Raw genomic sequence first — 23,665 nt, forward strand, 5'->3', positions numbered from 1 at the left:
ATTCTGAATCTCTCTATACTCTTAGTTATCGTTAATGTGGTATGGCTATAATTAATATTAGAAATAGCATTCAATGCCTCTAACTTCCACTTCAAAATCTAACGAAAGCTGTCAACTAAAATGCATGGTGAGTTCAATGAGTGGCAGATACAATAGATAAACACAGAGTTTATAGTTGTCATTATCAAAGGTCTACCTATCGAAGGTTTACCAATATCTACCTATTCTGAGGCAATGGAATAATTCTAAGAATTGTAATGTTTTGCCTCATCTCTTCTTCACCCCATTTAACACTTTCATGAGTTAGCAGCAGGTAGTTAGTTAGCAGGTAGACGAGATCTACCTGCTACTCTCTACCAGTCTCTGCATCACCTCCACCTCGATTCTGACCGGGTTTTCCCAGCTTTTGAGACATCTTACTGTTTGTCAATCTGGTGGTTTGTATAATATATATGTGTAACACAATATGGTTTAGATAAGGCTGATACATGTCATTTGGATATCCTCTATTTAAGTGCATTTTAGTCTTCTACAAATTTTTTGTTTGGTTTTTAAAATTAATTTGTGGTATTAAAAAATACATATTCTAGGCTGGGCGTGGTGGATCACGCCTATAATCCTAGCACTCTGCGAGGCCGAGGCGGGTGGATTGCTCAAGATCAGGAGTTCGAAACCAGCCTGAGCAAGAGCTAGACTCCGTCTCTACTATAAATAGAAAGAAATTAATTGGCCAACTAATATATATAGAAAAAATTAGCTGGGCATGGTGGCGCATGCCTATAGTCCCAGCTACTTGGGAGGCTGAGGCACGAGGATCGCTTGAGCCCAGGAGTTTAGGGTTGCTGTGAGCTAGGCTGATGCCATGGCACTCACTCTAGCCTGGGCAACAAAGCGAGACTCTGTCTCAAAAAAAAAAAAAAAATACATATTCTTTATACAAATTCTTTGTCAGTTGTATGTATTACATATACTTCTCCCTTTCTGGGGCTTTGTCATTGTGACTTTCTTTATAGTAGCTTTTGGTGAACTGAAGTTCTTAATTTAGTTAAAATAATCTATCTGTTCCTGAATTCAGGAAGATATTTGTTCTATAAAATCTTTATAACTCTAAAATCTCTACAGTTTTGTCTTTCATATGGAAGTCTATGACCCATTTATAGCTGACTCAGTCAGCCCAGCCTGATTGAGTTTTTAAATGTTAAATGAAGTTTGTGTTCCTGGCATAAACTCAACTTGGTCATTATGTATTTTTTTAAATTTATTGCTGGTTCAGTTTTCTAATATGTATGTTTAATTCTATCCATTTTCCTCTAAGTACTACTCTAACTGCATTTTATGTGTTAATATGTAGCATTGAGTTCTTGATATTTTCTAATTTTAATTGTGGTTTGTTATTTTTCCCATGAGTTATTTTAAATTATACCTCCTAATTTTCAAACATACAGAAAATTCCTAGTTATTTTAAAATTTTTATTCTTTAGCTTAATTGTTGTCCTTAGAGAACATATTTTGTATGATTGAAATCCTTTAATATTTGAGACTTGCTTTCTGTCTCATTGTTTTTATAAATATTCCACATAGACTTGAAAACAATATATATTCTTTATCTATTGGGTGCTTTGCTTTTATATAATAGCACTTGGTTTTGTTTGTTAATTTTTTTGTTCAAATCTTCTGTATCTTCAGCCATTTTATTAATCTATCAAGCAAGATGTGTTAAAATCTCCTCCTATGACTACTAGTTTGCATATTTCTCCTCAAAGTTCTGTCAACTCTTTGCTTTGTATATTGTAGGCCATGTGTTTTAGAAGCATATAAATTTACCACTGCTACATATTCTTGGTTAATCATACTTTTGTAATCATGAAGTATTCCTCTTTATCTCTAATAATGCTTTCTATCTCGGCTTTGGTTTTAATAAAGCTATACCACTTTCTTTTGGTAAGTGTCTACATAGCATATCTTTGCCCCTCCTTTTATTTTCTAATTTTCTGTATTCTTAAATATTAGATGTATCTTTTATAAACAACATATAGTTTTGGTTTTTTATTCAGAATGACTTTTTTGTCTTAATTGAAGCATTTATTCTATATTTATTTTTAATAAAATTACTGCTATTTTCAGGTATAATCTACCACTTCCTCATGTTCTATTTGTTCCATCTAAAATATTTTTCTTTTTCCTCTCCTTTTTTGACTTCTTTTGGATTGATTCTTTCTTATTATTTTGTATTTTCTTTCTGTTGGTTTGGAAATTATATATTCTTTTATTATTCTTTTTGGGGTCTTTCCAGAGATTACAAAATCCTTGGCTTATCAAAGTCTAATATTAATGTTCTTTTGCCTTTGTTCAGAATTATATGAAAATCTTAGAACATTAACACTGTTACTCCCCTCTCAACTTGTGTTGTTGGTAGCAGGTACTTTAATTCTCTAAGTTTTTAAACCCCACAGAATTATGTCATGCAATTAGTATTTAAAGATATTTTATACAATTAGTATTTATGTACATTTACTCACATATTTGCCATTTTTATTACTATTGGTTCTTTCTTGCATCTTTGACCATCCATCTGGGATCATTTTTCTTCTGCCTGTGGACATCCCTTATTATCTCCTTTAGCACAAAATCTGTTTATTTTTCAGGTTTTTTTTTTTAACTTAAGATGTCTTTATTCATCTCAATTTTGAAGAGTATTTTTCCTGGATATAGAATTGTAGATTATCAGTTATTTTCTTTTAGCACATTGAAGATTTCAGTCCACTGTCTTCTGGCAGCCATTATCTTCGTTGAAAGATCAGTTGTAAGTCTAATGGTTGTTCTTTAAAGGTAATCTGTATATTTTCTCTAGTTGTCATAAAAGCTTTACATCTTCGGTTTTTGGCAGTTTTTCTGTGTTGTGCCTGACCATAGAGTTCTTTTATTTATTCTGCTTGGCTTTTGGTGAGTATATGTGGATTAATATCTTTCATGAACCTGGAAAATTCACATATATTATTTTTTTCAAATGGCTTCCTCCATTCTCTTTCTACTCTAGTTTTCAGACTCCAGTTGCATATATCTAAGACCTTCTTAATGAATCCTCTATGTCTTTTATCTTTTCACATTGTTTCCTGTCCTTTGTAATTTTTTTTTCTAGCCATTTTCTTCTGAGTTATCTTCCAGTCACCTCTTTAACCTGGTAAAACTCACTGTTGAGTTCTTGAGTTTGGTTGTTGTAATTTTAATTGTAGAGTTTCCCTGTTTCTTTTCCAAATCTGAAATATCCCTTTTCATAATTTTCAGTTTTCTGTGAAAATTCTCAATCTCATATTTTATCTTCTTGATCATAGACAGTTACTTAAAAAATCTGTGTCTGATAATCCACACGTCTAAAATCCCCATGGTTCTGTTTCCATCATCTCATTTCTGCTTATTCTTGTTCATATTGTCTTAACCTGTGTGCTTAATTATCTCTGTGTGACAGATATTGTTTTTTAAAAATTTTTAAGAAATAATTTGAGGACTAAGAAGATGTTATCTTATACCAAAAAGCACTTTTATTTCCTACTTCCAGATATCTGGGGATCTTTGTAAAACTGAGATCATCTTAATCCAATAGTAAAGATCAAGATTTCTTTGGCTACCCAGATGGCTCAAAGTTCAGTTGCCATCCATACAAGACTGGTGCTTTCATTATTATTTCTCTGTAACATGTTACAGTAAAGTTTGAAAGTTTAGTAATCTAAAACAACAAGCATTTTTTTTATTTGCTCCCATGTTTTAAGTGGGCAGAACTTGGTGGGGACAAGTTCTACTTGGCTCTACTTAGCACTGGTTGAGGGAACTCCACTGGAGCTGAGCATCTGCTTCCAAGATGGCTTCACTTACTACTTGTTGGTGAGCTGGTGCTCCATGAGGCTGGAAGCTCAGCTAGAGCTGTTGGACGAGGGACTCTGTTCTCCATGTGGCTTCTCCTCATGGCTAGGTGGGGCTTCTCACAACAAGGTGGTCTTGGGTAGTTAAATTTCTTAAATGGTGGCTAGCCTAAAACAAAGCAGATGCTCATAGGCCTTTTTAAGATTTAGGTAGAGCATCACTTCTACCACATTGTGTTGATTAAATCAGATCAGAGAGCCAGCCTAGATTCAGGGCTACAACATAAGGACATGAATACCAAGGGGCATGGTTCATTGAGAACCAACATAACTACCAACCATAGATGATTTGCTTCCAGTTTGCCCGATCTCCTGGGTTATAGCACTTTAGAATCAATAAAATTGTAGGACCCTCATCCTTGTTGAACTAGTGTCAAAGATTTTTCTCCTTTTTCCTGTAGAGCTGTTTAAAGCCCTGCTCAACCTCTCAGTTTTTCTTTTCCCAGAACATGGCCAAGTCAGTCAGCAGTAATTCTTTGTTCTCCAATGCTTTTATGATATGTACATATGTGTGTTTATGTGTGTGTATGTATGTGTATATATATACATATAATTTTGCTTTCAGTTTTTCTAGTTGTTCTCAGCAGAAGGAACAACTGGTACACATTACCTGGTCACTCATAACCAGGAAAGTTCTGATCATCTTTTATTTCCATGTTCCCTTCTTTCCACTGTATGTTAATCCCACCAAAGGCTTTATACCACTGTTGTATAAATGAACCAACAATGGCCTCTGTGTATTGGCCCCTAGGTTGATTATTTCCTCACTAAAGGCTGAAACTCATTAGCTCAAAAGCCCCCCAGCACCAAAGTCAAATTTTTACACATCCAATTATTTAAAACATGGCCTAACAAGCAGATTTTTAGCCCCTTAGAGCCAGCCTGCTTTATATATCCTTCAAGACCTCACTCCACTTCTGCTTGCTGTTGATAAAAGCTTTGTGGTTAAAAGACTCCAAGCTGTTACAGCCCTTTGGGACTCTCTGACTCAAAGACTCTGCTGTGCTGCTTAGTGACAATCACTAGACCCATAAGTCCCCTTTTCAGTCCCCTTTCCCCTCGGAGTTCCCTCGCCCTCCTGTCTTTCTGGATGCTGGCCCCTTGCTGAGAGCCTTAGGACAGTCTCGTGCTGTGAGGACCTCCCCTCATGGCACTGCCCAATGAAGATGTGTTGCTGCCTCTCATGGTCGTATCTTTTCCCCTGGTTAGCCCCCCGTGCCCCAAACCCCTCACGACCACTTCATACATCTATACTAGTACTGTGGCCCTCCCCACAAGCAGCTTCAATGCCTTGTGCTGCTGAGAGAAAGCTGGGGCTGGATTATCTGTGGGGCTCAGGAAAGCAGGAACCACTGGGCCGGAATCAGTGTCTGTCCTTCATGAGGGACAGAATACAGAGTTCAGGGCACCATTTGGCTTCAAATTGAATTTAATGATGCCAGGACTACCCCTGCTGTGTAATTATTTCTGACACACCTGCTACCATAGCCCATGGTTCAAGTATTTTGACCACCAGAGGCCACACCGAAGGCACACTGAAGGCCACATCACCCAGTCCTATGACTTCCTCCCATTTGCAGATGGAATACCTGAGCAACGAACACCAGCAGTTGTTAGGATGTTCTCTAGTGTTCTAGGCTCTACAGTCACCTTTGTGATTCAAGATAGATGGGATGGCAGGAGATAACAGGAAGCCTAACTGATGATCTGTTTCAGAGACTAGGTCTTTTCTCTCCTAAAGAACCTCAGTGAGTGTCAAGTGCTGCCCTCTGGTGGCAGTGAAGATGGTGACACCAGTATATGTCAGTGATTCCTTGACAAATATCTTCCCAAATTTTTGCTGGAATGTGCATTAACTTGACTTTGTGAAGAATTATACTTAAAAATTTTCAAATATAAGAGTTTAAAATATAATAATACTTAAGCTTTCAAAAAGTTCAGGTGCCAGTTGGTAGAGCTATTATTTTAGGTAGTCACTACAATTATTTTCTGTGGCTGATTAACAGCCAGCTCGAATAGACTGGGATATTTGTACAAGCACATCAGACACACACATCCAACTTTAGAAGTATTCATCTATACCAGCCATGAAGTACTACTTCAGGGACTGAAGGCCTGAAGGTCTGACATCAGTGGGTCACTGACAAGCTTCAGCGGGCCACTAAGATCTCTGTGTGCAATATTATAATCCTTTACCTACCAGTGACACTCACCCAGAATCTGAGGGCTGATACAGTTCAAGATCTCTGCAGCTGGCTCAAGCTCCCAACAGAAGTTTTGGGGCCTCTAACTTTACTGTGTTTCCTGGGGGAAAATTTGCATTCTTATTTTTTCAAGGCCAGCAATCTCTACTGAACTTGAACAACAAGGGAGAATAAGACTGCGCTGTAGGAGAATTGGCTGGATAGACTTTCTCAGCCTGACACCTTGTCTGCTGTTCCAACAGCAGCTCCCACCGGTGGTTCTAGTCACACCTCTCAGCAGGCACTTGCTCCCTGCTAGTCTCCCTCTGCTGGCTCCAGCCCAAGCTCCAGTGAAGGTGAATCATGGCAAAGCTCCAAGCAGGTCCTGGTAATTTCCAGAGGCAGTCCTAGCTGGTGGCTCTTGCAGGACTCTCAGGGCCTCTATTATTCTCTTCTTCTCAGTGCAAAAACATACAGCATTATTTTCTGATACAGCTTTCCATCAAGCTCCCATGTTCTTGTTTTTCTTAAACCCGTTTTCCCCCTAAACTCACTTTTAAACCTAACAAGACCTATTCTTCTATACTGGCAATCTCACTGATTTCATTTCCTGAACTGTGCAGTCTGAACTTTGTGTTCAGGCACTTGAGTGCTGCTCAAGCCATCTTACTCAATTCCTTAATCATTCTTATTGCCTTCAAGGAGATGACTCTATCCAATCTGCTAATTCCACTCCCATTCCTGGTTTGCAACATGTGGTGCTAAGAAACATCTGTGAAGTGTATTGTTTTTAAAACTCACATGCTATAGTTCCACTCTTAAAGATTTTGGTTCTGTACGTCTAGGGCACCTGCATGTTTGCAAAAGCATGTCTCTAGTAACTTCTGTTGTAAAGTCTATTTTGTCCAATATTATAGCCACTTCAACTCTCCTTTAGTTACTGTTTGCATGTACTATCTATTTCCATCCTTTTACTTTCAGCCTATTTTTCTTTTTCTTCTTTCTAAAGTAAATTTTTATAGTCAAATTATATTTTTTATAAATCCATTTGCCAATCTCTTCCTTTTAGTTGGAGTGTTTAGGCCATTTACATTTAATTATTGATAATAAAGGACTTCTTCCATTTTTCTGTTTGTTTTCTTTTGTCTTTTATCTTTTTTTTTCTGAATTCCTCTGTTATTTTCCTTCTTTTGTGTTATTCTAATTCCTTTATCATTTTTTGCCATATATTTTTGTAGGCCTTGTTTGTTGTTGTCTTTGTAATCATAATTAACATCTTAATTTATGACAATCTAGTAATATAATTTACTGTCAAAAATATACAAATACTTTATTCCTGTATTATTTCACCCTCCCTCATTTGTGCTCTTATTGTCACAAACTACATCCTTATACATTGTGTGCTCATCAACGTAGATTTATAATCATTGCTTTATGCAATTGTCTTTTAAATGAGATTTTAAAAAGGAGTTTGAAAAACATATTAATTCTTTTATATTTATCTATGAAGTTACTTTTGCTTGTTCTCTCTACTTTTTAATGTAGATGAGAGCTACTGCCTAGTGTTCTTTCATTTCAGCCTAAAGAACTCCCTTTAGCATTTCTTGTGGGACAGGTCTGCTAATGACTCAGTCTTTATTTATCTAGGTATATCTTGATTTCTCAATTTTTAAAGAGTAATTTTGCTGAATATATAATTCTTAGTGTGTATATTTTTCCTTTTAGCATTTTGAATATGTCATCCTGCTGGCCTGCATGGATTCTAATAAATCAGCTGTTAGTCTTATTGAAAAATCCCTTATGTATGATGAGTTGCTTCATTCTTGCTGCCTTCAATATACTTGCTGGCTTAGAACAGTTGATTATGCTCTATCTTGCTTAGTATCTATTTGAGTTTATCCTACATGAAGTTTATAGAACTTCTTGGATATGTAAGTTAATATTTTTCATCAAATTTGGGAAGTTTTCAGCCATTATGTCTTCAAATGTTCTTCTGTCCCTTTCTTTTTTTCCTCTCCTCTGGGACTCTGGTTATGTGTATATTGATGGTGAATCACAGGTCTCTTTGGCTCTGTTCATTTTTCTTTATTCTTTTGTCTTTCTGTTCCATGGACTGGATAATCTTAATTGACCTATGTTCAATTTCACTGATTCTTTCTTCTGCCTTCTCAAATCTCCACTCTGGTTGCTGCAAGCTTTTGGTTAGTTTCCGGATTCCAAAAGAATTGATTCTGACGGTTTTTGTCAGATATTATGCCACAGCCTCCCTTGTTTTCCTTATCTTTGAGTGTGTGTGTGTGTGTGTGTGTGTGTGTGTGTATGTAGTTCCTAACTTGTAAAGAGCTTACTATATAGAGTGAAAAATAGTAAAGTTTAAAAGATATGTATAAAGGAGATGATGGTGCATGGAACAAATTGGAGCATAGAGTTCATATTAATGAATATAATAAATATGGATATTCATCTCTCATAGCATAATATAAATAAATATCCAATACTAAATAGATATTGAGTGAATGAGTGAGTGAGTGAAAAGGAAAGCTTACTGATTTTAATGATTCTAGTGCCCAGGAATGACTGAGGTTGATGCTGCGTGAAGAGGTAAGAGGATGGAGGGCAAGGTTAGGTGCATAGAAGGGAGGTTACGCAGCCCACCTGGAAGACAGCTCTGCCTTGGCCTCATATACTCTGCTTTTTAGTGGAAGGTTTTAGAACTCAGGAAACAAATTAGTGCTTGATAGAGATTAATTTCAATTAATCTTGTGAGCTTGAATCACCACTCTGCCTTGTAAATATTTACAATTCTTCTATTAGCTATGCATTCCCCTGACATTTACACTTTATTCATAAGCAGCCTCTGTTTTCACCTGTAATTGCTAATAAAGATGGGAGAAAGCACCACAGGTTGGGGTGGCCACAGATCATTATGGAAATGACACGCTTTCCTGCTCCTTGTGAAAACAGCATTTGTCTCACTTTGGTCTACTCTAAGGAAATGCATCTGTCTCTTCAGATTTGGAAGATAAATTCCAGAAAGTTCCATGTGAAATCAAATGAAAAAGAAGAATCAGGAGTCCCCTGCCGTCCTGTGAACCTGTCAATAAGGAGAAATTAAGCTCTGCGTGATGTCTTCCATGATGCAGTGGGCCAGCATTTTGTTAGGCTCTCACACCTAGAGTGGCAGAGAAACCAGCCAGCCTCACCTTAGGGCATCTTAATCTTGTTTCTTTCTAACTTCAAAAATGTACATATTGGTGTAAATTGAAACCAACATTTATATCACACATGAGATTTTGAACATTTGGGGCTCGCATTCTCTAAATTGAATCTGCACCTACTGGCTCTGTTTCCTACAGATTTTCCCTTTCCTGGTCCCCTAACTGCTTCTCACTTGAAGGTCCCAGAGTCACACCAAACGCCCTGTGTGCCAAGCAGAAGCTGCCATCTTTCCTTGCCGACCAGCCCGTCCTCTGTTTACTGGGCCAGTGAAGGACTCCTTGTTCAGCAAAGAAACCAAAACGATCATTTGAGGAATGACGCTGAAGAAGCCAAGACTACCATCCAGGAGAAAACAGACGTACATCCACGAGTAAAATCTATGTGCGGATCAATTCATTTTTGCATTCAGCAAACATTAGCATGGTGCTAGGGCTGGAAGCACCATGGGAGGCAAGGCACAGGGTCTGCCCTCAAGGAATGGTAAGAGTGGGAGAGGCAGGAAAGAAACGTGGGAATCACAGCCTGTGAGGACTAGGTGCGCTGACGGGGCACACGGCCGACCTCAGAAGGGCTCGGCCACAGCCCCACAGCCACATAAACGCCTCCTTGTCATCATTCCAAGTGTCATGCTTGGGTTTCTTCCCTCCTCCGCTCCCCACCCACTCTCCCAATTAGATTCTAACTTTTTGCTTAGGTATTCCTTAAAATAATTTTGAGAAACTGTCCATCATCAACATTTTTAACTTGGTTTCTAAAAATTTTGTGAGATTAAACAGATGTTATAAGCATCGGCATGTTAAAACAGCTGTAACACTCTTTTAAACGTGTTCAATGGAATCTAAATGTCACAGAATCGAAATATGTTCCCCCCGCCCCCGCAACACATCTTGCAGAGTCACCCTGTCCAGGTAGCACCCAGGTCCAGGTAGCACCCAGGACCTGTGTGCCGCAGCTGGGCTGAGCATCTTGTGTGCATCACCTCATTTAATCCTCAGCAACCCTCCGAGGTTGGTACCGTTATCTGCATTTTATTTATGAAGTAAAAGAGGCTAAGAGAAGGGATTTGACTTGAGGTCTTTCTTAGACTTACACTTTTAACTGCTACTTCACACTTAGCATACACTGCATCTGATGGATTTCAAGTGTTAAAATCTCTGCGTTCCACCTCCAAGGGGAAAGTGTGACTTCCAGAGCTTGCTTGACACTCTCTACCCTCCTGCCCTGCTTTGCTTTTCTCCATAACACTTAACGACAGCTGATATATTGTAGGTATTGCTTATTTGTTTATGATTAAGGCTTCCCCTCCTCCCTGGCCCAGAATATAGGCTTCAGGAAGCAGGCACTTGGTCTGATTTGTGCTATTTTCTCAGTACCTAGAACAGTGCCCAACACATAAGTGGAGCTCGATAGATGTTTGTTGGATGATGAACAAGACTTGCTGGCATAATGCTATGGACATTGTCAGAGATTCTAGACACACCAGTGGTTGCAGTGGATCAGCCATCCTGGCTTCTGCTGTGATGACGTAGCAGTATGAGGTGTGGGTCGACAATCTGCTGACTTCAGAGTGAAGGTTCTTTATGTTCCAGTGTCAAGAAAAGAGGATCTAATCACACACCCAGGGTGCTTGCTGAGCAGCAGTGAAATGGCAAACTCTGTTTACCTCATTCAAGTTGCTACAGAGAACACAGGCACAGGAGGCCTTGTTGCAGGATGATGAGAGGGCTGCATCTCTGCCTGGCTGAAGCCCATTGTTCATTGCTGGGCGTTTGGACACATCAGGACATGTTTGGAAAACCAAAGGCAGCAGCCTCCCAGAAGTCCCACAGGGCTGAAGAGACTTCCAGAAAAAAAATCAATCCACTGCTGGGGCAACCCCAGCTGGGCACATCTGAAGAACTGGAGGGGGAGCCTGAGAGAAGCCTTTCTGAGGGTGGGATGGGAACGGCCGAATCTTCTGGAAAAGACTGCATTTGAGGGAAGAAAGAGCCAGGCATGATGACCTTGACCCAGGAGCAAAGCTAACCTGTCAGAGAGGATTGAGGTGCTAAGTACAGTGTCATTACTGCTAGCTCTGGCTCACTCATGCATGAGTCTAGGTCCTGGAGAGAAACAGCTGCAAGGAGTATTGGAAGGAGCTTTTCTCCCAGACTCTGACACTCACAGGGACTCTAACAAAGAGGAGAAAGCCCTCCCCCATCCAGGCTCACGCCTCCCAGTGGTACAGCCCAGCAGGCCTTGGGGGCTCTCTCAGGTCTCAAGAGAAATAGCAGATGAGGCTTCTTGGCCTGAAGGAGTAGTCTGAGGACTTGGGGACCGAGTCACTAGCAAGGAGCACCTGCTGTGCCTGCCGGCCCTGGAGCTGCAGCAGCAGAGCCCAGAGCCCAGAGTCGTATCTCTCAGGGACCGTGGACGTAACCACTGAGGGAATAGCAAAGCAGGATCATCCACAGGGCAGACACTTGGCTTGGAAGACGACACAGCTGCATGGGGATGAACTGACCCCCAGGCCCTGGGAGACTTTCTCAGAGAAGACTCCTAAAAGGCTGGGGTGACGGAGACTTTGCAGGGAACCCAGGTTCCCAAGACACTTGAAAGAGACTGGAGCCTGTTATGTGCAAAACACTCTTTGAGTCCCTTGTTACAATTGGGGAGCTACTGTCTCCCCAATTGTTCAATTATCCCTCCATTCATCCCCGTCTCTCTCCTCCTCTCCTCCTTGCCCTGCTCCTAACTCAAATTCCTGTCGGCTCAGAGAGACGATCTAAATAAGATGGGAAGCAAAACATACCAGTTTAAAGTAAAGGCAAATGTAGGAAAGGTGGATAATCTTGTAGAAATTGTAGGTGCATTGAAATTTTTATAAAGTAGCTCAAATGAGTCTCCTTCAAACAGCATGATAAGGGGAGGTAACGACTGTTAGGCAGTAGGAGAATGGGGTGAAGTATTTGCTTATCCCCTGCAAACACTTGTGGGATTAAGTGACATGACCCAGCAATGGTAGAATTGGGTTCAATGAGCCTTAGACTTCAAACACCATGGAGTGATTATGCTCTGCAATGCTAAAGGCAGATTTATTCCATAATGAAGGCCCTAGATAAGACTTACACTGGGAATTTCACTCGGCGATATTTCACTTTTGACATGGACCACAAATTCACCTTATGCTAGATAAATGTTTTTTGAACAGTGGCATCAAATGGCAGGATAATTTTAGACTTAGAAGGATGATGAGGCTATTTGTTCATTCACAATAGTCCCTGGGATTTTTCAATGTGCTGTTCCACAAAGGGCTCTACATGCTTTAAAAAATGATCTCATTTCTCCTTACAAAATCTCAATGAGGATAGAGCTTCAGTGCCTGGTGGGTTGACACTGTAAAAGCCTTTCTCTTGTCACCTTTCCCAGCTGTCCTTTGAGGTAGCTGGGGACTCCAATTTATCAGCTGACTAATGAAGTACAGTTGAGTTTCAGATGATGTAGGGAAAAGATGCTCTATTCATAGGAAGAGGAAGTCTCTGCGGTAAAGATCTATAAATAGACATGGAAGGGACTTTGAGGGCTGCTTCATATGGAAATTCTCTAAAGGAATAAAGAACTAGAGATATTTCGTAGTTCTGAAAGCTGGGAAATAAAAAGAAAAAAAAAGAACTAGAGCTACTGATAATTTCCTTCCTTCCCAATTTGTACCTTCTCTTAGAGAACATTGCCCCTTTTCCTTCCCATGATGTTGGATCCCTCATCCTTGGTAAGTGGACATGAGGCATTGTGATTCCAGACCTCTCATAGAGCCAGTTGGACTCGGATGGACATCTGACGCAGCTGGCTCCATTGGGTCTTTGCTCCAGGAATTTGGGATTGGGACACGCAAATACTGGAAAGTGTACAGGAACCAAGATAATTTCCCTCTCTCCACCTCTATCTACCTTTCTCAGGACAGGAGGTTTCCCTTTCTGAGATGCTAAAAGTTGGTTTAAAAAGACAGCCTTGTATGGAAATAGCCTAAATATCTACCAAGAGAAAACTGATGAAATCATGGGACATCCATGTCGTGGAATACTACATGGCAGTCTGAAAAGAATGAGGAGTGTTTTATGTGATCTGCAAAACATACTGTTAAGAGAAGAATAGGTTGGTCTGAAGGTAGTGAGTTATCTCACTTGAGTGTTCATAGTCAATTACAGATTTAACTTGTTCGGCTATTTCCCCCCTTTTCTCACCACTGCACTTAACTAGTCTTAAGAAAAAAATCAAGAGAATAACAACTACAGGATAGGAGGGACACTACACCATCAATTGTGTAAAAGAGGAAAAATATAACATACATAGTTACATTGTCTACACTTGATATCATTATTAGATTAGAGCTGAAGTCTGCCAGTTTTTTGTTTTCTGTTTCTTATTCTCCCGTTTCTTTTTTCTTGTCTTCTTGTGCATTATTTGAACATTTTAAGGATTCCATGTTGATTTATGAATAGTGTTTTTGAGCGTATTACTTCGTACAAATGTCTTAGTGGCTGGGTATTACATATGCACAGGAGTGTGTGACTTACCACAGTCTATTGATATCAGTGTTTTCCAACCTGAGTGAAATATGGAAGTCCTACTGCCATTTAGGTCCCTGCTTAAATATCTTTGTCTTGGCATCTGATGATATTATAATTTTTGTACCAACCCTCATACATTAGTATAATTTAGGAAACTCATGAGGAGGATAGTCTTTTGTATTTACCCATATTTCTGCCTTCTCCCTTGTTCTTTCTTTCTTCCTGATGATCTAAAATTCCTTCCTTTATCATTTCCTTTCTTTTGAAAACTTCCTTTATCCATTCTTTTAGAGTAGATCTGCTAGTGACAAACTCTCTTACATTTCCTTCATCTGAGAATGTCTTTGTTTCCCATTCATTTCTAAAATACAGTTTCAGCAGATATAGAATTTACAGTTGACAGTTCTTTTCTTTCAGCACTAGAAAAAAGTGTGTCCCTTCCTTCTGGTCTTTATTGCTTCAGATGAGAAAAACGCTGTCATTCAAATGTGTATCCCCCTAGAAGTAACGTGTTGTTTTCTCTCTGGCTGCTTTCAAGATACTTGCTTTGTGTTTTAGTTTTCAGAAGTTTAATTATGGTGTCCCTGGACATGGATTGCTTTGGGTTTACCTATTGCAGCCCTCTGGGCTTCTTAAATCCATACGTTTGCATTTTTTGCAAAATCTGGGGAATTTTCAGTCATTACTTCTCTGAGTACTCTTTATTCCATTCCTTTTCTCTTCTCCTTCTAGGATGCCAATGCTACAAATGTTGGATCTTTTGTTGTTGTCCCACAGGCTTGAGACTCTGTTTTCAGTTTATTTTCTCTCTGTTGTTCAGACTGGGTACATTCTATTGCTCTGTCCTCAATTGCACTGATTCTCTCCTCTGTCATTTCCACTCTATTAGAAAGCTTATCCAATTCGTTTTGTTATTTCTGTTATTTTTCAGTTCTATAATTCCCACTGGGTTCTTTTTTAAAAATAATTCCTCTTTTATGCCAAGATTTTCTATTTTTTACATGTTTTGAGAGAATTTAGAATTGCTTACTAAATTTTGTTTTTTTTGGATGATAGTTACTTTAAAATATTTAGCAGGTAATTCCAATATCTGGTTCATCTCAATGTAGAAGTCCGATGATTGCTTTTTCTTATTCAAGTTGTAATTTTCTTGGTTTTTTGCAGGGTGGGTACTTTTGATTGTATCTGGTTATTTTGGCTATTATGTTGAGAGATTCTGAAACCTATTTAAATTTTTCATTTTAACAGGCAGTCACCCTGTTTAGGTTTAACATGCAGGTCCTAGCCTACTTTTGCAGGTGGTTTCGATGACAATCTAATTTTAAGAGCCTTCACATGCTTTTCTGGACTCCTTGGTTTGTCTCCTGCCCCTGAGGCTCCCACAGGTCCTTGCTGGTGGTAGTTGAGGAGCAGAAAAGAGTTTCTCCAGGTTGGGGTGCCCTGGTGCCTTTAGGTGAGGGAAGGTGTCTCCAGCCTGCAGGGACAAAAGCACTTCCTGGGCTGGATGCTGGTTGTGGTGGAGTCCCCTTACTAATGTCCTCTACCTAGTGGTGTCTCCAGGTCCCAGAGCTGAGTCTCAGGCTGTGGGGGGAAGCAGAGCAATTTCCCTGGCCAGTTATTATCAGGGGGTCCTGCCTCTTTCTGTTTCTGCTGGGCTTGTCTGGCAGTGTTGGCAGAATTGCTGCTCAATTTGGAGGAAAAATAAGGCTACCTAGATGCCTTCTGTTGCTAGATTGGGTGTTGGGAAAAGCCGAGCCTGCGCTACCTTTTGCTGGGGGTGCAGGGTCATAAAATGCCCTGCTACTGTGTGGTTCCTTTGGTCCTGTGATTTCTAACCAATTCACCTTCCTCTTTCTACCTTTCAGAGTTCTCTTTTGGTTGTCTCTGTGTAATTTCCGAGGTTTTTAGTTATGCTTGGCAGGGACAGACAGGGAGAGACTGGTCTACATTATCTTGCTTGGACCAGATGTTCTCTATATATGTTTACATAGGCATAAGGTCTCACTAGAAGAGAACACAAGGATTGGATAATATTGCTTTCCTGGAGAGGTGAGCTGGGGGATATGAGGTAAGAGGGAGGCTTTTTTATACACCTGTTTGTATGTTCTTATTTTAATCAAATGAATAAATATATTCTCTCTTCAAAAATAATAATAAAATGTAAAAGAAGAAAGAATACTTCTAAACTCAGCCTTATTGTCAAGAGCACAGCCAAGGATTGCAACAGAGGTCAAGCAGCGTATGGATTCAACAGCTGGTAATTTTATTAAATTTCTCTGACTTTTAATTTCACTATATTGTGACTGCTTTGATCCAGATCCCCGAATATAAGAATAATATTCTCAGTAGATTTTCAGCTTGCTCATACATTTTGAATAACTTGCAGAATACAAATGTGTAATTTAGATAGAAGTAGATGCTTTGGGCAGCATACTAGTACCCTAATCAGCTGAAAAATAATATTTGGTTGACATTAAAACAAAATTAATAGCAAGACACAAATTACATGAAAAGACTTTATGTTGTAATTATTAAACTTGCAAACAACTCAGCATAATTAATGCCTTAATTAACATATGACCTGAAATTTTAGCTTACAAAACTGATAAAGACAATTAAAAGTCACATTTGTAAAGTAAAGTGGGTTTTAAAAATTACAAAGTAGTTGGATATCACCTTTTTTTCTCCTCATTTAGGGGAACATTTTTGTAGGTATTATGTTGATTATATCAATTATAATGATTCCCACCCCATTCCCTAGCACAGTGTCTCAGCTTGAAGCCTCAAGAGTTTAGTTTAGTGACTTTCAGCCAAGGATGTCCACCCACATGGGGCTGGGCAGCTCCTAGGCGCAGGTCTTCTGTATAGATAGCTGTGGGACAAAATGGAACAGCAAAGACTTTTCTCTCCCTAGTACCTTAAGTGAAATATAAACTATGAGAGATAGACATTGACTTGGTCAGATTCCACCATTTCACATAACTATTTGGATCCAAATGGCAGTTTGCACCATTGTCATTTTTACTTTAATATGTTGCTTCTGGAAGGCATTTCAGTTCCCACAGTTTACCGCATGATGATGGTTCTAATCCAAGGCCAAGGAATATCCCATTACTAGAATTTCTAGGAATTTCCCATTACTACAAAAATGGAGAATTCGATAAACAATGGTGAGCTAGTGATTTGGAAAAATAAATAAATCTGGAATCCTGACTCTTTCCTTATGCCAAAGTAAACTCCAAATGGATGAAAGACTTAGTATAAAAGCAAAATCATAAGTGTACTAGAAGGAGACAGGGGTTAATATCTTTATAATATTGTAATTGGGAGAGGGTTTTTAACCATAACTGGTAAAACAAAAGCCTTAAAGGAAATGACTAACACATTTGCCTACTTAATTAAACGTTTTAAACTCCTGTACATTAAAAAAAAATGCCAATAAGTTTTAAAAACACAATTCAAGACCAAATCAAGAAGTAACTCTTTCATTTATATTTTGATTCATGTTTTCCTATAAAGGCATAGCTTTATTCCTCAATAATAAAATAAGGAAATAATTGGAAATATTAAGTATAGGAGAAAATTAAAAGAAATTACATGTTAAATAATAGCTCATAAAGTGACTAAATAAATTACAGAATAACTAATCATAAGCTGCAGCCATTTAAAATGAGAATATTTAATAACACCAAAATATTTTCATGATAGGACCTTGATAAAAAGAGAGGTTATAGATGAATACAATTTGATTTTTAAATGTATTTTATAGACAGAAAAGAAGACTAGAAGGAAACAAAATATCAATGACAGTTACCACTAGAGGTGGAATTCTAGATAAGTGTTATTGTCTTCATTTTTGGTCATATGCAAACTCTCTACAATAGGCAGTTATTTTTGTATTCAATATCTTTTTTATTCCTTAGAGCTTTAAATAGAAGGATATTTCAAATATCCTTCTATTAATAGAAGGATATTTCAAATTTTCCGCAAATAGCTAACTAGATTAGGTATGAAAGATTAAATTAATGGTTTAAAAAGTGTAGCTTACAAATACAGCAATTACACCAAACCTCTACTTATTTTAAAAAGATGTTATATTCTATGGGTTAAATTACAGCTATTGGTTGTGGTTGGTTCTCTCCGTCTGTCTTTCTCTCTCTCTCTCTCTCTGTCTCACTGCAAGTTGCCCTTTCCTAAGGTCTGACATTCACCAGACAGTTCTTTCATAAAATCAGTGTCATGCCTGTCTCTTCCTAACTGCCTATGTTGTAGACCAGGGAACATGGGGCCCAAAATTCAGATTACCTCATCTTGGCAAGAAGCATTTGTCTTTAATTGGAGGCACCTTCCATTTATAAAGCAACTATCACTAGTAGCACAGGATATGTCATCATTGAACTTCCTCTGTACCTGTAGGTTTTCTTAATTTCTTCATTTGATGCTCCCTTTTGCAGACCAAGAATTTCATATAGAGCTTCTCCAGTTGTTGACAGAGTCCGCTGTCTTTGGTTAGGTGTGTTACATGCCATTTTCTCGGGCTGCAAAACCAACGAGGGGAAAATAGCCATGAAGGGTATGCACACTGGAACCTACTCTCGAAAGGGGAACACAGTTCATTTTTGACCTGTTGTAAATGATAATATGAAGTACATTTGTGTGCCTGCTGCAAAAGGAGGGGACGAAAGAGGTAGAAGAGCCAAAAGCAGAGCTTTGAGACAGGGTGTTAAAAGACATAGGCAGCTACTCAAATGGAATACAGCCTTGTCCCCATGACTCAATAGAAGTGAAATGTTAACTAAACACCTAGCTAATTCAGCATTGTTGAGAATCAATCCTCACAAGTCAGGCAAAAGTAGGGTTTTTGTTGTTGTTGTTGTTATTGTTGTTGGAATTTACCCAACTTCTTTTTTGTATGTTTTCCAAATATAGCCTACAATGGAAGTGGTCATTCATTTCACTCCAACACTACTGGCTCACCTATTGTAAGAGTTCCCTTAAAAAAACCTTTTTATGCCTGGGTGTAGTGCCTCACATCTATAATCCTAGCACTCTGGGAGGCCAAGGTGGAGGATTGCTTGAGCTCAAGAGTTAGAAACCAGCCTGAGCAAAAGTGAGACCCAGTCTCTGCAAAAAATAGAAAAATCAGCAGGGTGTGGTGGCACATGCCTGTAGTCCCAGCTATTCGGGAGGCTGAGGCAGGAGGATCGCTTGAGCCCAGGAGTTTGAGGTTGCAGTGAGCTATGATGACACCACTGTACTCTAGCCCAGGCAACAGAGGGAGACTCTGTCTCAAAAAACAAAAACAAAGAAAACAATTTTTTTTAAGTATCAAGAAAAAAAATTCCTAGGTTAGTACTTCTCTGCAGCTGTGGAATTCCAGAGTCCTCCCCAAAGTGCTCGAGGGTTTCTGCACGTGAGATAGCTCCTTTCCCCAGGGTCTGGCCAGAAGGGGTTGGGCTGTCCCAGGTCCCAAAGAACTATGTGACAGCTGCATTCTGGCTCTGACAGGGAAACAAGCCCACCTGGGGCAGCGCTCCTGTATCTACCACTTAACCTCTCTGAGCATAAAGTCTTCACCTGTAATATTAATATAAGTATAGTAAAGCCCATCTCATAAGAATACTTTTCTTATAAGGATTTAGAAATAATGCCTATGATGTATCCATGACACAGCAGGTTCACATAAAAAGGCAACTGTTTTTATTAAAGCAGCACAGTGTGCCATTCAGACAGCCACTGTAGTCAGACCCTCCATGTTGGAATTCTGGCCTTGCCACTGCTGGCTGCATGACCATCTCATCGATAAATTTGAGACAAAAATATGCCTGAACTCATGGAACTGTTGTAAGAAATAAAGGAGTTAATATATTTTTAAAATATGTACCAATGTTCATAGAAGGATTATTCACAAAAGCTGAAAGGTTTAAACAACCTGTGCCCATCAACAGATCAATGAATAAATGAAATGTAGTATGTGCATAAAGTGGAATATTACTAAACCATAAAAAGAAATGGAACTCTGATACATGCTAAAAACATAGATGGACCTTGAAAATATTATGCTCAGCGAAATAAGCCAGTCATAAAAGGACAAATATAACATGATTCCACTTATCTGAGGTGCCTAAATTAGGCCAATTCTTAGAGACAGAAGGTAGAGGTTGTTGCCAGGGGCCTGGGAGCGTGGGGGGTGGGGAGTTACTGCTTACTCATCCCGGACAGAGACTCTACCTCTATGACAAAAAGCTCTGGAAATAGATGGTGGTGATGGTTAGATAACATTGTGAATATACTTAATGCCACTGAGTCATACACTTAAAAAAATGATTAAAATGGTACTTTTCATGTTATGTATATTTTATCACAAAATAAGAAAATGAGACTGCAAGCTCCCTTGACCAGAAATTCCTCGAAAATAATTATCCATCCCTTGGCCTTCTGTCTTGTGCAGCAGCTGCTGGAGGCATGAACGGATGGGAACGAATGAATATGCCAGGGCTTAGGAGATGGTCAGGGCTTTGAAGACACTCACATACAACACAAGGAACCCCTGGTGACAATGACGGTGGCAGCAGAGCCAGGCGTGCACATCCCAGGGGTGGGGGCCGGGGTAGAACAGACCTCCCAGCTCTGCTCCCTCCAGGCTAATGAGTGCCCCCACGGGCAGAGGTGGCGGCTGCAGGGTGTTATCTGGTGGGTCCGGGTGGTCTTAGAGGACCCTCAGATCCCAGCGTGGTACTTGAGGGCTGGTGGGCCTAAGCAGTTCCCTTAAGAACAATAATGTAAAGAACTTCACAGTGTTTTTGTGAGCCCTCAGCTTCTTGAGAGAAGAAAAGGAAGGCAGTTCTGAAGGAATTCAGACATCAGGTAAAAATCCTGCCGCCCCAAAGGCTCTGAGGACAAAACCGGCCTACTTGAGAGTGAGATGGCATGAGGACAAGCATGGGACACGTCTCCATTGCCTCCTCCTAGTTCACCTCCCACCCAACTGGAGCCCTGGAGGCCAGAGCGGCTCTAGTCCCAAATCCCTGGTCCCTACTAGGAGAACCTTCATCCTACCCACCACAAAACAAAACCAAACAGATGTGCATACCAGCTGGCAGCTGCTCGGTAGACTGCTTCTTTCTTTTCTTTTTTTTTTTTTTTTTTTGAGATGGAGTCTCGCTTGGTCGCCCTAGGTAGAGTGCAGTCACTATAGCTTACTGTAACCTCAAACTCTTGGGCTCAAGCAATCTTCCTGCCTCAGCCTCCCGAGTAGCTGGGACTACAGAGTGTGCCACAACTCCTGGCTAATTAGAGTCTCGCTCTTGCTTAGGCTGGTCTCAAACTCCTGAGCTCAAGCAATCCTCCTGCTTTGGCTTTGCAGAGTGCTAGGATTATAGGCGTGAGCCACCATGCCCAGCCATGGATTGCACTTATTTCCATTACTGCATTCGTTACCTGACCTTTTCCAACTACCTGAATTTCCCAAGGGGGTAGGCCATGCAAGGCTTCGGGCTGAGTCACTCCTCCCCATGCTGTGTACCAATCCTGTGGCTCAGCCCTATCTTGGAAGCTCAGCCCAGCTGACTATTGGCAATTGAAGGAAGAATTAATTGCCTGAGTAACTGACGCCCTCCCTGCTCCCTTTCCTGTCCCCTCTCCCCTGCCCCACCACACACGCGTGTCCTCAGGGAACTGCTGTTCGGCCCCACACATCTGCCTAATGGTTCCCAGCAGTGAAGGCAACCAGCATGCTTCTCGACAAGTCCTGAACAGGGTTTGGAAAGCAGGGATTTCTGTGTGGCTTGTAGACCAGCAACAGGACCAATCACCCTGCCAAGCCCTCTCACTGGGATTTCAAGACCCAGCCGGGTGGCAAGATCTCCACAGTCACTGGATGCTGGAACTAACAGAACATCCACAATCCCTCCTCTGGGTTTATAGCCAAAGGAAATGAAATCAGTATCTCAAAGAGACCTCTGCACCTACATGTTTATTGCACCATGATTCACAATAGCAAAATTATGCAATCAACCTTAGTGTCCATCGACAGATGAATAGATATGGAAAATTTGGTGATTATACACAGTGGAATACTATCCAGCTTTAAAAAGAAGAAGAAAATCCAGTCGTTAGTGACAAATGGATGAACCTGGACATTATGTCAAGTGAAATAAGCCAGGCACAGAAAGAAAAATACTGCATGATCTCATTCATACGTGGAATCAAAAAAAGTCAAACTTACAGAAGCAGAAAGTAGAACGGTGATTACCAGGGGTTGGAGGGAAGGGGGCTGGGAGATGTTGGTCAAAGGGGACAAAATTCCGATTAGACAGAAGTTAAGTTCAGGAGACCTGTTGTACAACATGGTGACTATGTTTACAACAATATGTTGTGTATGTACTTGAAAATTACTAGGAAAGTAGATTTTAAATGTTCTCTCTCACCACAAAAAAAGATAAAGATGTTATGTAATGCATATGTTAATTAGTTTGATTTAACCTTTCCACAATGTATACACATATCAAATGATCAGGTTGTATACCATCAATGTAAACAGTTTTTATTTCTCAATTTAAATAAATGCATGAACATAATGATTAAAGTCCTAGGACTACAGAATACGGAGTTAGAAGTTATCTAGGCCAGCTTAACAAAGGCCTTTTGGGGCATTCTGGCCAGAGACCACTGCAGTAGATACTTTTCCTATTAGCCAATTGGCTCCTTTCCTGGGGAGTGCATAGGTCCCCACTGCTTCATGTGCTTTTCCTGAGACCTGCCTCCATCTTACCCCATCTCAGCTGAGTACACCAGGAGTGGGTACCTGACCCAGGCCAGACCTATTAGAATCCTTCCCTAGGATTTTTAAAATATAGGACACTCTCTTAGATGGTGAAACCTCTAAAACATAACATCTGAGTACTGTTGCCTGCCCTGAAAGGAGAGAGGTTGAAACTGTAGACGAGGAGCAGGGCCGGGGACAGAGAGAGAGCCTCAGTTGTTCTCAGGCTCTAGTTCCTGTTTCCAGCTGCTGTTGGGTCCACTTGCAACTCTTACCCTCCGACAGTTTTCTCATCAATCCTTCCTTGGGTTGAACCAGGAAAATTCCTCCCCATACACACATTTACACACATTTTCTTTTCTTTTGAGTGTGTTTTAGCAAGGTTTTGGTTGCTGTCAACCAAGACTCTTAAGTGCCATATACTCTCTTGATTAAACATGGGTGTGGTTCCCTGAGCACCTCCACGCCAGGATAATCCACTGTGGATTTTTCTTAAATGACTGCACCTACTCCTCCTTTAAGTTGAATATAGCTTCCAGGTACTTGGGAAAGAATACCTTGGAAAAATCACAGTGATATATAAATATATTAAACCAAACAGATTCAGATGTATTATGTAGACATTTCTAGAACAGATAAGAAGTGATAAACCTGGGTCGAGGTACTTTCATGAGGAAAGTGAGTGGACAGCCATTCAAGAGAACTAAGAAGAAATAAGACAAACAGTTAGCTTTGCTTTATAGGTTTTTCTCTATATCCAGCATCCAGAAGTAAGTTTTGATAGTTTCGATTTGAAGGAGAAAATGAATACCCTCTTTATCATCCATGCCATGAAAGAAGAGAGGTGTGATGGTTCCCAGAAGTCAACAGACAGTCCTAAAATCAATGTAACAAGGCGCAGAGAAGCACAGTTGCCACAACTGTGAGCACCGTGCTCCATGACCAGCTTTGATTCCTTTCTACTTGGGTCTCAAGCTGTCACTAATCCAAGAAAAAGATTTCCAGATTACTGAAGATAATCTGCTAAGTGGATTA

At 39.9% G+C, this 23,665-nt stretch overlaps 1 protein-coding gene across 1 annotated transcript in view; it reads right to left on the reverse strand.

Moving 5' to 3' along the window:
• Positions 1-23,665, reverse strand: part of DNAJC5B (DnaJ heat shock protein family (Hsp40) member C5 beta) — a 73,060-nt gene that overhangs the window by 22,169 nt on the left and 27,226 nt on the right. The window contains exon 3 of the mRNA XM_012737190.2: positions 18,277-18,404. Coding sequence (XP_012592644.1) covers positions 18,277-18,395 — 119 coding nt within the window. The 5' untranslated portion in view covers positions 18,396-18,404. The remainder of the gene's footprint in view (positions 1-18,276; positions 18,405-23,665) is intronic.

Source organism: Microcebus murinus, chromosome 7 (assembly GCF_040939455.1).
Source record: "Microcebus murinus isolate Inina chromosome 7, M.murinus_Inina_mat1.0, whole genome shotgun sequence".
NCBI lineage: Eukaryota > Metazoa > Chordata > Mammalia > Primates > Cheirogaleidae > Microcebus > Microcebus murinus.